Source organism: Coregonus lavaretus (assembly GCF_964263955.1).
Source record: "Coregonus lavaretus genome assembly, contig: HAP1_SCAFFOLD_1284, whole genome shotgun sequence".
NCBI lineage: Eukaryota > Metazoa > Chordata > Actinopteri > Salmoniformes > Salmonidae > Coregonus > Coregonus lavaretus.
The window spans coordinates 55,001-70,550 of record NW_028165979.1 but is presented as its reverse complement, the minus strand read 5'-3'; the positions used below and the strand labels follow the sequence as shown (position 1 = coordinate 70,550).

The window sequence follows — 15,550 nt, the reverse complement described above, 5'->3', positions numbered from 1 at the left end:
TGTGTGATTGTTGACAGGTGTATCACTATGTGTGATTGTTGACAGGTGTATCACTATGTGTGATGGTTGACAGGTGAACTCCACACAAGTAGTGTCAGACCTGGAGGAGGAGTTTGATACGTTATTCGCCGTCCTGGTTGAGATGAAGGAGAGCATGACCAACAACATCAAACAGGAGGGAGCCAAGAAGACACAGGAACTACAGGTACCTGACCCCTAACCCCTAACCCCTAACCCAACACCATCAAACAGGAGGGGGCCAAGAAGGCACAGGAACTACAGGTACCTGACCCCTGACCCCTTAACCCCTAACCCCTAACCCCTAACCCCTAACCCAACACCTTCAAACAGGAGGGGGCCAAGAAGGCACATGAACTACAGGTACCTGACCCCTAACCCCTAACCCAACACCATCAAACAGGAGGGGGCCAAGAAGGCACAGGAACTACAGGTACCTGACCCCTAACCCCTAACCCCTGACCCAACACCTTCAAACAGGAGGGGGCCAAGAAGGCACATGAACTACAGGTACCTGACCCCTGACCCCTAACCCCTAACCCCTAACCCAACACCATCAAACAGGAGGGGGCCAAGAAGGCACATGAACTACAGGTACCTGACCCCTAACCCCTAACCCCTGACCCAACACTGAATTTCCCGAAGCCTGTCTGCCTGCTTTATATAGCAAACCACGGCTACTGTCTGTAGGAGCGAACCATTTTCGTGTAACAAACTGGCCGGTGAGTGTGTATATATTGGATGAACCATGACTAGAATACAGTATGTACAGTGGGGAGAACAAGTATTTGATACACTGACGATTTTGCAGGTTTTCCTACTTACAAAGCATGTAGAGGTCTGTAATGTTTATCATAGGTACACTTCAACTGTGAGAGACGGAATCTAAAAAAATCCAGAAAATCACATTGTATGATTTTTAAGTAATTAATTTGCATTTTATTGCATGACATAAGTATTTGATCACCTACCAACCAGTAAGAATTCCGGCTCTCACAGACCTGTTAGTTTTTCTTTAAGAAGCCCTCCTGTTCTCCACTCATTAACTGCACCTGTTTGAACTCGTTACCTGTATAAAAGACACCTGTCCACACCAGTGGCGGCTCCTGAAAAAATTCTCAGGGGGGGCAATTTTTCTGATGATTTAGGTGACCTACACACATTTTTAAAAAGATATGTCCAGCAACAACATGAAGACAGGGGCAGCATATAAGTCAATACCAGAAGCATTTATTGACTGATCTCAAAAGTGTTGGCTTACAAAATCAAAATAAGTTATCACAGTAAAAATAATCAAGGGTGTTCTTTCACATTCCTCAACACTGCATAAACAATATGCATTTCCATAAACAAATGAAATATCAGCTGAAAATACAGCATCTTGGTATTTGTTCAGATTGCAGGATCAACAAGAGCTTTTACCACATTTTTTGCCTCATGGTTGAATTGGAAATATGTGCACCTGAGCATAATTCACAACAAGCAAGCAGGAGCTTTTGATAGAGGCTACTGAAAACATTGATGCAAGTTATTGGTAATAAGACATTTTTATAGACTTCCATATTCTGCCCTCTTGTATAGATTTGTGAAAATGAACAGTGATAGACATTTTGCCTGAAAACAGAATTTGAAAGTAATTTCTAGAAAAGGTAAACACAGCTATCTGTATGGCTTTGTAAAAACGAACAACCATATTCTGGCCAATTGTATAGATTTGTAAATATGAACAACCATATTCTGGCCAATTGTATAGATTTGTAAAAATGAACATGAACAGATTATTTTTTTAAAAACTTTTTTTTAAATGAAAAATAACTATTTTAAACAACATCAACTGTGAACTGATTTGGGCGTGTGTGTGTTAAAGAGACAGACAGGGAGGGACAAAGAGAGAGAGAGGCTACATTACTTGTACTGAAACTGTTCTCTTCTCTGTTTCAATACAGCAAAGCGTTCAATGACTTTCTCATTGAAATCAGGCATGCTGAGGACTAGTTCCCTCTCCATGGAAAGCATGGCCAGTGCATTCAGACGTTCCTGGCCCATTGAATTTCGCAGGAATGTCTTAACTCGTGTCAAAGTTGAGAAACATCTCTCAGCTTCAGCTGTTGTCATGGGAGTAGTTATGAGGATGTTCAACAGAGTCACAGTCTCAGAGAACGTCTCCTGGAGGTTGTAGCTCATGAGAACCTGGTACAGTGCCAGTGCACCACAGCAACCCTTGAATTCAGGATTCTCATAGATCAGAGATAGTTCTGTCTTGAGCTTTGCCTTGCTCAGCATGGGGTATGCATTCACAGTGGCATTCAGAGCCTCATCAGGAAATGAATGGCAGTACCTTTCAAACATGTCTGCTTGCAGTAAGGTAGCACTCACAAGGTGGCCAGAGAAAGAGAACCTTTCTTTGGTGTGATCCAGGATGGTGTTGCAGACCTCTTCAGACAGCCTCTGCTTCTCCTCTTCTCTCAAAGCTGTTCTGGGTCTTTTGGCTCCTGTTGCTTCTTGCAGCTGCTGTTGAGAGGAGTCCCTGAAGGCAAACAGACCAATGTGTTTGTTGGCTTTGTACAGTACTGTTGTCTATGTGATGCACAGGTATATGCAATGTATCCATGTATAGTACAAATACTTCAGTTCCACTTAAAATGGGCAGGGATGCATAAAGTCTTTAGTGTTTAAGTTAGCCTTTGTGTCTCACATAGCCTGGATGTTCAGCACAGTATACAGTGGTGCTCATAAGCTTATGATCCCATGCTAAAGTTGAATAAAAAAGAAAAGAAAATTGGTGTCCTTAAAGGTTGGATTTTCCAACTTTTTTAATTAAGTCATTAAGATCAATTTCCAAAAGATGATTTTTTTATTTTTTTATTCCTCTTTTTAGTCAACTTTAGAATGTGTTCATACACTTATGAGCACCACTGTACAGTACACATAGTATATAAAATAAGCTAGATTACACCACTGGCCATATATAATGAGAATAATGTAATTTCAAACACAAATGCAGTCTCCTTTCATGCATACATTTTCAAATAAAGCTCTGCTTTGAGAAAGATCGAATGATATTGTTTAATCTTACCTTATGGCCTGCACACTGCTTGTGAAGCTGTCGAGGGCACGTTTGATAAAGACAGCATCGATGTCCTTCTTCTGTAGCTTCTGGTACAGAATGTCGACGTGGGGCATGATTTTGTGAAAAAGCCGCAGGAAAAAAATAAAATCTTCATCATGTAGCATCCTCACGTAGCCAGATGCCTCTCTCACGGTGGGCTGGTAAAATGAACCCAATGAACCCGTCCAAATGGCTTCAAAACATTCTATGAGGTCGTCTCGATTCTCGTAGACAGTGTTCACGACTCTGCTTAGTAGAAACCTGTTGAATTATTAAATTTGGTCTGGGAGGTCCTAATTGTTTCGTTGCCAATTTATCTTGATTTGTTCGCCGACAAAAAGGAACTTCTTTCAAAGAGACAATCGAGTTGCACTGAAGGCTAGCCATTTTGACAGTAGTAGTGAATTGATTGATGAGGCTACCCGCTCTTTTCTTAGTTACGTTCATGGTTATGTTACGTATGACGAAAGCGCGTAAGTGCAAGCCCTCAGAAACCCATAGAGATTGTATTGAAAGCTCTGATATTTGAAAAAAATTGATTTTACATTAGAGGCTATGAGAGACTTCTGGGCGATTTTCAACCTGACTGAAATCGCCCCAAAACGGGCGGGGACATTTGAAGCACGACTTTAGCCTGATTGGACATTTAGTGGCAGATCAGACGTCTAGATTAGAACACTGATAACTACTGTTGCCGTGATATAATTGATTAGAAAAAAAAACCTTCCTTTTCCCGTTTGGCAGTGCGTCGCCCATATCGCCCTAATGAACACACCGCCCCTGGTCCACACACTCAATCAGACAGACTCCAACCTCTCCACAATGGCCAAGACCAGAGAGCTGTGTAAGGACATCAGGGATAAAATTGTAGACCTGCACAAGGCTGGGATGGGCTACAGGACAATAGGCAAGCAGCTTGGTGAGAAGGCAACAACTGTTGGCACAATTATTTGAAAATGGAAGAAGTTCAAGATGACGGTCAATCACCCTCGGTCTGGGGCTCCATGCAAGATCTCACCTCGTGGGGCATCAATGATCATGAGGAAGGTGAGGGTTCAGCCCAGAACTACACGGCAGGACCTGGTCAATGACCTGAAGAGAGCTGGGACCACAGTCTCAAAGAAAACCATTAGTAACACACTACGCCGTCATGGATTAAAATCCTGCAGCGCACGCAAGGTCCCCCTGCTCAAGCCAGCGCATGTCCAGGCCTGTCTGAAGTTTGCCAATGACCATCTGGATGATCCAGAGGAGAAATGGGAGAAGGTCATGTGGTCTGATGAGACAAAAATATAGCTTTTTGGTCTAAACTCCACTCACCGTGTTTGGAGGAAGAATAATAATAATAATAATATGCCATTTAGCAGACGCTTTTATCCAAAGCGACTTACAGTCGTGCGTGCATACATTTTTGTGTATGGGTGGTCCCGGGGATCGAACCCACTACCTTGGCGTTACAAGCGCCGTGCTCTACCAGCTGAGCTACAGAGGACCACCAAGAAGAAGGATGAGTACAACCCCAAGAACACCATCCCAACCGTGAAGCATGGAGGTGGAAACATCATTCTTTGGGGATGCTTTTCTGCAAAGGGGACAGGACGACTGCACCGTATTGAGGGGAGGATGGATGGGGCCATGTATCGCGAGATCTTGGCCAACAACCTCCTTCCCTCAGTAAGAGCATTGAAGATGGGTCGTGGCTGGGTCTTCCAGCATGACAACGACCCGAAACACACAGCCAGGGCAACTAAGGAGTGGCTCCGTAAGAAGCATCTCAAGGTCCTGGAGTGGCCTAGCCAGTCTCCAGACCTGAACCCAATAGAAAATCTTTGGAGGGAGCTGAAAGTCTGAAAGTCCGAAGGTCTGTATGGAGGAGTAGGCCAAAATCCCTGCTGCAGTGTGTGCAAACCTGGTCAAGACCTACAGGAAACGTATGATCTCTGTAATTGCAAACAAAGGTTTCTGTACCAAATATTAAGTTCTGCTTTTCTGATGTATCAAATACTTATGTCATGCAATAAAATGCAAATTAATTACCTAAAAATCATACAATGTGATTTTCTGGATTTTTGTTTTAGATTCCATCTCTCACAGTTGAAGTGTACCTATGATAAAAATTACAGACCTCTACATGCTTTGTAAGTAGGAAAACCTGCAGAATCGGCAGTGTATCAAATACTTGTTCTCCCCACTGTACATATGAAGTGGGTAAAACAGTATGTAAACATTATTAAAGTGACCAGTGTTCAATGACTCTATGTACATAGGGCAGCAGTCTCTAAGGTGCAGGGTGGAGTACCGGGTGGTAGCCGGCTAGTAACAGTGTCTAAGGTTCAGGGCAGGGTACTGGGCGGAGGCCGGCTAGTGGTGACTGTTTAACAGTCTGATGGCCTTAAGATAGAAGCTGTTTATCAGTCTCTCTGTCCTGGCTTTGATGCACCTGTACTGTCTCTGTCTAGATGGCAGCGGGGTGAACAGGCCGTGGCTCGGGTGGCTGAGGTTCTTGGTGATCTTCTTGGCTTTCCTGTGACATCGGGTGCTGTAGGTGTCCTGGAGGGCAGGCAGTGTGACCCCGGTGATGCGTTGGGCTGACCTCACCACCCTCTGGAGAGCCCTGCAGTTGCGGACTGTGGATTTGCCGTACCAGGCGGTGATACAGCCCGACAGGATGCTCTCAATTGTTTCATCTGTAAATGTTTGTGAGGGTCTTAGGGGCCATACTGAATTTCTTCAGCCTGCTGTTGTGCCTTCTTCACCACACTGTCTGTGTGACGGGACCATTTCAGGTCCTCGGTGATGTGCACGCCAAGGAACTTCAAGCTTTTGACACCTCTCCTCTGCGGCCCTGTCGATGTGGATGGGGGGGGCGTGCTCTCTTTGCTGTCTCCTGAAGTCCACGATCAGCTCCTTCGTTTTGTTGACGTTGAGGGAGAGGTTATTTACCTGGCACCACTCCTAACCTCCTCCCTGTAACACCACTCCTCACCACTGGTATTAGTTACGGGTGTTGTTGTAGTGCTTGGTTAGTGTACACCCCCTCTCTCAGGCAGCCTGGGGTGTGTGATGTCATCGTGCTGCTCTGGCAGTTCTCTAGCCAACTCTCTAAGTCCATTGAGCAGGAACAAAAAAGTGTCTGAAATTACCCCCAAATGAGAGATTACCCCTTTATCCCTCTCTGAGGGTGAGTACTGCCTGGTATGCTGGTCCTCATTACGTCAAGCTTGTAATGGTAGTGGGTTCGATTCCCGGGACCACCCATACGTAAAATTTATGCACGCATGACTGTAAGTCGCTTTGGATAAAAGCGGCTGCTAAATGGCATATATTATATTATGATATGATATATATTATGATATACACTCAGTGTCCAGTTTATTAGGTACACCACCCCGTTCACGAAAATGGTTCACAGACAGTGAGTCACATGGCCATGGCTTGCTATATAAAGCAGATCAGACAGGCATTGAGGCTTTCAGTTACTGTTCTATTGAACGCTCCAGTGGGCACGCCATCACCAACACTGGACAATTGAGGAGTGGAAAAACATCGCCTGGTCAGACGAATCCCAGTTCCTGTTGCGTCATGCTGACGGCAGAGACAGGATTTGGCGTAAGCATGAGTCGCATGGCCCCATCCTGCCTGGTTTCAACGGTACAGGCTGGTGGCGGTGGTGTAATGGTGTGGGAAATGTTTTCCTGGCACACATTATGTCCCTTGATACCAATTGAGCAACGTTCCCATGCCCCGAAGAATTCAGGCTGTTCTGGAGGAAAATGGGGGTCCGACCCGGTAATAGATGGGTATACCTAATAAACTGGCTACTGAACTCACATACTCATGTCTCATCATGTGACCCATGGAAACATATATTTTCATCAGGTAAATGAAAAAATATACACCTGTTTGTTTTATTTCATCAAAGTTATTAAATCCGTGTCAGTAGAACTTTAAATAACAGACTCTTTTGAAGGACTGCAAACTAAACCATGTTGTTCATGATTCGTTTTAACAGTTGGTATTCCCTTTTAATGCGTTTTTTCCAAGAGCTACCCTTTAAGCTGTTTTACCAGCATTTACCATTGTTATGAGTTTGTCTGTCAGCTGATGAACCAAAACGTTATTGTGTCACTGTGAGCTCAGCTAGCCTTCCCCAACCAAGCAGGTGTTTAGTTACCTTTCCCCCTGCTGTGGTCCTCTCTCCTTGGGGTACTCTCTGTTACCTTTCCCCCTCTCTGGTCCTCTCTCCTTGGGGTCCCTGGAACCTGAGAGGAGGCTTAGCAATAGCAGCTGGTCGTTTTTCTGATAGCTGACCATTAGAAGACCTTGTAGCTAACTTTGTCCTGTAGGAAGGACAGTTATGAGAGACTGTTCAGCCTCAGGTGCATCCAAAATGGCACCCTATTCCCTATGTAGTGCACTACTTTTGACCAGAGCCCTATGGCACCCTATTCCCTATGTAGTGCACTACTTTTGACCAGAACCCTATGGCACCCTATTCCCTATGTAGTGCACTACTTTTGACCAGAACCTTATGGCACCCTATTCCCTATGTAGTGCACTACTTTTGACCAGAGCCCTGTATATAGGGTGCCCTTTGGGACACAGCCTCAGTCTGACTCAGCAGAGACTTCATTAAATAAGCAAGAGGACAAATACATTAGTGTCTAGTTTGAGAAACAGACGCCTCACAGGTCCTCAACTGGCAGCTTCATTAAATAGTACCCGCAAAACACCAGTCTCAACGTCAACAGTGAAGAGGCGACTCCGGGATGCTGACCTTCTAGGCAGAGTTGCAAAGAAAAAGCCATATCTCAGACTGCCCATCTTAATCTTTTCTTTTTATTGACCAGTCTGAGATATGGCTTTTTCTTTGCAACTCTGCCTAGAAGGTCAGCATCCCGGAGTCTCCTCTTCACTGTTGACGTTGAGACTGGTGTTTTGCGGGTACTATTTAATGAAGCTGCCAGTTGAGGACCTGTGAGGCGTAATGTATTTGTCCTCTTGCTCAGTTGTGCACCGGGGCCTCCCACTCCTCTTTTTATTCTGGTTAGAGCTTCCCTGGTCAACTGTAAGCACTGTTATTGCGAAGTGCGAGATCTTCAGTTTCTTGGCAATTTCTCACATGGAATAGCCTTCATTTCTCAGAACAAGAATAGACTGACGAGTTTTAGAAGAAAGTTATTTGTTTCTGGCCATTTTGATCCTGTAATCGAACCCACAATTGCTGATGCTCCAGATACTCAACTAGTCTCAAGAAGGCCAGTTTTATTGCTTCTTTAATCAGAACAACAGTTTTCAGCTGTGCTAACATAATTGCAAAAGGGTTTTCTAATGATCAATTAGCCATTTAAAATGACAAACTTGGATTAGCAAACACAACGTGCCATTGGAACACAGGACTGATGGTTGATGATAATGGGCCTCTGAACGCCTATGTAGATATTCCATAAAAAATCAGCCGTTTCCAGCTACAATAGCCATTTACAACATTAACAATGTCTACACTGTATTTCTGATCAATTTGATGTTATTTTAATGGACAAAAAAATTGCTTTTCTTTCGAAAACAAGGAAATGTGTAAGTGACCCCAAACTTTTGAACGGTAGTGTATATACACATGTTGTTTACGAAGTACACTACCGGTAAAAAGTTTTAGAACACTACTCATTCAAGGGTTTATCTTTATTTACATTGTAGAATAATAGTGAAGACATCAAAACTATCAAATAACACATATGGAATCATGTAGTGACCAAAAAAGTGTTAAACAAATCAAAATATATTTTATATTTGAGATTCTTCAAAGTAGCCACCCTTTGCCTTGATGACAGCTTTGCATACTCTCAACCAGCTTCATGAGGTAGTCACCTGGAATGCATTTCAATTAACAGGTGTGCCTTTTTAAAAGTTAATTTGTGGAATTTTTGAGCCAATCAGTTGTGTTGTGACAAGGTAGGGAGGGTATTCAGAAGATAGCCCTATTTGGTAAAAGACCAAGTCCATATTATGGCAAGAACAGCTCAAATAAGCAAAGAGAAACGACAGTTCATTATACTTTAAGACATGAAGGTCAGTCAATACGGAACATTTCAAGAACTTTGAAAGTTTCTTCAAGTGCAGTCGCAAAAAACATCAAGAGCTATGATAAAACTGGCTCTCATGAGGACCGCCACAGGAATGGAAGACCCAGAGTTACCTCTGCTGCAGAGGATAAGTTCATTAGAGTTACCAGCCTAAGAAATTGCTGCCCAAATAAATGCTTCACAGAGTTCAAGTAACAGTCACATCTCAACATCAACTGTTCAGAGGAGACTGCGTGAATCAGGCCTTCATGGTCGAATTGCTGCAAAGAAACCACTACTAAAGGACACCAATAAGAAGAAGATACTTGCTTGGGCTTAGAAACATGAGACCGGTGGAAATGTGTCCTTTGGTCTGGAGTCCAAATTGGAGATTTTTGGTTCCATCCGCTGTGTCTTTGTGAGATGCGGTGTGGGTGAACGGATGATATCCGCATGTGTATTTCCCACCGTAAAGCATGGAGGAGGAGGTGTTATGGTGTGGGGGTGCTTTGCTGGTGACACTGTCTGTGATTTATTTAGAATTCAAGGCACAGTTAACCAGCATGGCTACACGGCATTCTGCAGCGATACACCATCCCATCTGGTTTGGGTTTAGTGGGAATATCATTTGTTTTTCAACAGGACAATGACCCAACACACCTCCAGGCTGTGTAAGGGCTATTTGACCAAGAAGGAGAGTGATGGAGTGCTGCATCAGATGACCTGGCCTCCACAATCCCCCGACCTCAACCAAATTGAGATGGTTTGGGATGAGTGTGACCGCAGACTGAAGGAAAAGCAGCCAACAAGTGTTCAGCATATGTGGGAACTCCTTCAAGACTGTTGGAAAAGCATTCCAGGTGAAGCTGGTTGAGAGAATGCCAAGAGTGTGCCAAGAGTGTGCAAAGCTGTCATCAAGGCAAAGGGTGGCTATTTGTAGAATCTCAAATATAAAATATAGTTTTGATGTCTTCACTATTATTCTACAATGTAGAAAATAGTACAAATAAAGAAAAACCCTTGAATGGGTAGGTGTTCTAAAACTTTTCACCGTTAGTGTATACAGTGGCTTGCGAAAGTATTCACCCCCCTTGGCATTTTTCCTATTTTGTTGCCTTACAACCTGGAATTAAAATGGATTTTTTTGGAGGGTTTGTGTCATTTGATTTACACAACATGCCTACCACTTTGAAGATGCAAAATAATTTTTTTTGTGAAACAAACAATCATTCAGACAAAAAAACGGAAAACCTGAACGCGCATAACTATTCACCCCCCCCCCCCCCCCCCCCCCCCAAAGTCAATACTTTGTAGATCCACCTTTTGCAGGAATTACAGCTGCAAGTCTCTTGGGGTATGTCTCTATAAGCTTGGCACATCTAGCCACTGGGATTTTTGCCCATTCTTCAAGGCAAAACTGCTCCAGCTCCTTCAAGTTGGATGGGTTCCGCTGGTGTACAGCTATCTTTAAGTCATACCACAGATTCTCAATTGGATTGCGGTCTGGGCTTTGACTAGGCCATTCCAAGACATTTAAATGTTTCCCCTTAAACCACTTGAGTGTTGCTTTAGCAGTATGCTTAGGGTCATTGTCCTGCTGGAAGGTGAACCTCTGTCCCAGTCTCAAATCTCTGGAAGACTGAAACAGGTTTCCCTCAAGAATTTCCCTGTATTTAGCGCCATTAATCATTCCTTCAGTTCTAACCAGTTTCCCAGTCCCTGCCAATGAAAAACATCCCCACTGCATGATGCTGCCACCACCATGCTCCACTGTGGGGATTGTGTTCTTGGGGTGATGAGAGGTGTTGGGTTTGCGCCAGACATAGCGTTTTCCTTGATGGCCAAAAAGCTCAATTTTAGTCTCATCTGACCAGAGTACCTTCTTCCATATGTTTGGGGAGTCTCCCACATGCCTTTTGGCGAACACCAAACGTGTTTGCTTATTTTTTTCTTTAAGCAATGGCTTTTTTCTGGCCAATCTTCCGTAAAGCTCAGCTCTGTGGAGTGGACGGCTTAAAGTGGTCCTATGGACAGATACTCCAATCTCCGCTGTGGAGCTTTGCAGCTCCTTCAGGGTTATCTTTGGTCTCTTTGTTGCCTCTCTGATGAATGCCCTCCTTGCCTGGTCCGTGAGTTTTGGTGGGCGGCCCTCTCTTGGCAGGTTTGTTGTGCTGCCATAATCTTTCCATTTTTTAATAATGGATTTAATGGTGTTCCATAGGATGTTCAAAGTTTCGGATATATTTTTATAACCCAACCCTGATCTGTACTTCTCCACAACTTTGTCCCTGACCTGTTTGGAGAGCTCCTTGGTCTTCATGGTGCCGCTTGCTTGGTGGTGTCCCTTGCTTAGTGGTGTTGCAGACTCTGGGGCCTTTCAGAACAGGTGTATATATACTGAGATCATGTGACAGATCATGTGACACTTAGATTGCACACAGGTGGACTTTATTTAACTAATTATGTGACTTCTGAAGGTAATTGGTTGCACCAGATCTTATTTAGGGGCTTCATAGCAAAGAGGGTGAATACATATGCACGCACCACTTTTCCGTTATTTTTTAGAATTTTTTTAAAAAAGTTATTTTTTGCAGTTCACTTCACCAATTTGGAATATTTTGTGTATGTCCATTACTTGAAATCCAAATAAAAATCAATTTAAATTACAGGTTGTAATGCAACAAAATAGGAAAAACGCCAAGGGGGATGAATACTTTTGCAAGGCACAGTATATAATGTATTTAGTGGATCGTTTTAGTTTGTTCTATTTTAATCAGGTCTCCAACATAAGGTATCGAGGTAAATTACATTCGGTATTGTAACAGATCACCCTTCTCAAATGTCCTTTCCCCCTGTTTGTTCCATAGCATCAACTGACGCAGAGCGGCAGTGCCTTGAAGAGTGCAGAGGAGCTGCTGGAGTTTGCCAACAAAGCTCTGGATATGAAAGACGAGGACGAGTTCACTAAGGTAGAGGCGGCTGGTCTCTCGGCCTCGGCCTCAGACAAAAACAAGTATGGAGCCATTTCAGTGCCAACAGAAATCAGAATTCCATCATTTCGAATTTGTATTAGGATGTTGAATTTGAATGTAATATTGTTTTATTTAATGCACAAATTTAATCATTGAATTCATCAATTGAACTTGTATTTCATGATTTGAAACTGAATTGAGTGAATATTGCATTCAGTTTTCAAATTGAATTGAATTGAATATTCAAATTCAATATTTATATATTCAGTTTCAATATGGTAGATATTGCATTCATTGTCTGTGTATCAAGTTTATCAAAGTTTCATATATTCAACTTCTCAGATGCATTCAGATTCAGTTTTCAAATTCAGTTCTCTAAATTCAGATTCAAAACCAGAGACAACATCCTGGTACTTTGCAGGCCAGGCAAAGTAGAGGAGAACAGAGAATTAAAACGCTCACTGTGGTGAACAGAAGCTTCTTGCGGTTTCTGAAGCCAATGTGGCATGTTGAATGTATTTTCTTCCTATGAATTTGGCTCTAGCGTTTGAACCGTTTCGGCTATAAGCTATTATGACCCCATTCCTGAAAGCTGAGACTTTCTGGAATAATTCCCCTCTATGATTATCAAAGGCCACGTTAGAAGGGAGTGTCACAAAATAATACAGTTGAATAGCCCTGTCATCGCCCTTTTTAAGGATAGCCTTTCCACTCACTATTTAATCTTTCTCTTGTGACTGACTGGGTTCAACCCAGGTCTCCTGCATGTCACAAGACTGTGTTAGCCCACTTAGCTAAAGCCAATATGGACGAGTTCAGGAAGCTAACGCAAGTCTTCAAGTCTCCAGCAAGGTTACTTGTGTGAAGATCGTGGTTCATCATTACCACCTCGGTTACATGTCACCCCCCCGTTTGACCTCATACCAATATAACTGACTGGGTACTAAACACTACTTTCTGTGGCAAACAGAAGCAGAAAGGATCTGTGCCCCGTTTTAATGAGTGGAACAGAGGTGGTGTGGTGATCCATGCATGTGATGAGCAACCTTGCCTGAGACCTGAAGACGTGTTAGTTTGACTGATGGGATTCTAATTCAGGTCTCCTGTGCACCAGACAATGCTACTTTTCAGGTCTCAGACAAGTTGCTTATCACACGAGCGTGGTCACCGAACCACCTGTGTTGCACTTCACCCCCCTTTGACCTCCTCCTTGAAGAGACCCATCCAAGTCACAGGACCAACGCCTAGGCTTGAACTCAAGTGGAAAGAAGGGCGATGACAAGGCTATTCAACTGTATTCTTATGGGGGCCAAATTGTGGGTTTTGTGACACTCCCTTCTAAAGCGGCCTGTGATCACCATAGAGGGGAACCGAAGGCACATCCACGCTCCAGCGAGTCTCAGCTTTCAGGAATGGGGTCATAATAGCTTATAGCCTAAACGGTTCAAATGCTAGAGCCAAATTCATAGGAAGAAAATACATTTAACATGCCACATTGGCTTCAGAAACCGCAAGAAGCTTCTGTTCACCACAGTGAGCGTTTTAATTCTCTATTCTCCTCTACTTTGCCTGGCCTGCAAAGTACCAGGATGTTGTCTCTGGTTTTGAATCTGAATCTGAAAACTGAATCTGAACGCATCTGAGAAGTTGAATATATGAAACTTTGATCAACTTAAAATTATCGTTTGTAAACTTGATACACAGACAATGAATGCAATATATAAATATTGCATTTGAATATAAAATTAAATTGTGCATTACAAATTAATAAAAATAATAATAATCTAATTCAATGTCCTAATACAAATTCTAAATTATGGAATTCAAATACAATTCGTTGGCGCTGAATTCACTCCATATGTAAGCCTTAGACAATAACACTATTTGAATGTGATCAGCTGACAAGGACTACCAGGAAGTGAATGAAGGTCAACGTTGTTTTACGGGTCGGCAGCCTCATACAGCTATCGTAGGTGGTAGTATGTCTTCAACTGAAACTACATGGAGTTTGTTTGGTTATTTTTGAATCACTTTCAAAGTATTGATACTATGAAGAATAGTATTCTCCTAAACTAACAAACGTGATTTTCCTTCTCAATTTCCAATAATACAGTAACAGAATCTGAAGTTTACAGTCACGCTGCTTTTCTGTGTGACGACGTTCACCATGCTCTCCTCAGCTTCCCACTGCGTGCGTCAGTTGGGAGAACATGCTTGTGTGGGTGTGTCCAATCCATCTGCTGAGCCCCATCCCTTGCCTGCATGGCTGTACTAACTGTAGATATAGAACATATGGTATATCTCGATGATACTAACAGTCCCACTTCTTCTCTCTCCTCCTCTTCCTCTCCTCTTCCTCTTCCTCTTCTTCCAAGGCTGCCAAGCAGATCAAAGATAGGTACGGTACGCTCTTCTCTTCTCTTGTCTCTGGACATGCTTGCATGGAAACCCGACGTTGAAATGCATCGAATTCTAAGTCGGACAGAAATGACTGTTTTGAATCAGGAACGTTTCCTCTCACGACCTCTACAAGCCACAATGTTGTAGAAAATGATATTTTTTTAGCTTCCTTCCGGACCTCACTAAAACTAAAAACCCTAGTCTTCGGCCCTATGTAGAGGCTGTGTATGAGGAAACGTCCCTGATTCAAACGCTCATTTCTGCCCAACATCAAATTCAATGCAATTCCAATGTCGGGTTTCCAGGCAGTGGATATGCCTGGTGTCATGCTGCAGTGGTGTGAGATGCCTAGCTTAGTGCACGGTTTAGAGTCCTATCTGATCAAATAGTTAGAGGTCTTGTTCTATGTGCTTTACTAACATAACGTCTTTGTAGTTGTTGTTGTCTTATTCATGTAGTCAGCTATCTGGTTGGACATCAGTAACATGTAGTCAGCTATCTGGTTGGACATCAGTAACATGTAGTCAGCTATCTGGTTGGACATCAGTAACATGTAGTCAGCTATCTGGTTGGACATCAGTAACATGTAGTCAGCTATCTGGTCGGACATCAGTAACATGTAGTTGACCTGTACATGTATGTAGTGTGTCAACGTGTGTGAGTCTTTGTTTGCTGTTGCTGACCCCAAGGTAAGTGACATCAGGCAGGTTTCCACTGACCCAGGTTTATTCGACAAAAGCATTGCGACGTGTGTTAATGGATAGGAGAAAATGTTCTAAAGATCAACAACATTTTGATCCATTCGACGATGTTTTATTTTGTCAAACTTTATTTATTGCGACAAATGACGATGGAAACGGTGTTTTTTGAATAAATGAGGATTTGATGAATCATTTGGAAGGTATGAGGGGCACGTGATGTCAACACGTAGCTTAGCTATGAAGCTCCACTCCACATTTTAATTCTAAATGCCTACTGCTTGCTAAATC

At 43.0% G+C, this 15,550-nt stretch overlaps 1 protein-coding gene across 1 annotated transcript in view; it reads left to right on the top strand.

Moving 5' to 3' along the window:
* The window catches only part of LOC311115248 (FSD1-like protein), a 66,651-nt gene that overhangs the window by 13,730 nt on the left and 37,371 nt on the right, over window positions 1-15,550 (top strand). The window contains exons 3-5 of the mRNA XM_084190444.1: window positions 74-205; window positions 12,057-12,158; window positions 14,537-14,559. Coding sequence (XP_084046570.1) covers window positions 74-205; window positions 12,057-12,158; window positions 14,537-14,559 — 257 coding nt within the window. The remainder of the gene's footprint in view (window positions 1-73; window positions 206-12,056; window positions 12,159-14,536; window positions 14,560-15,550) is intronic.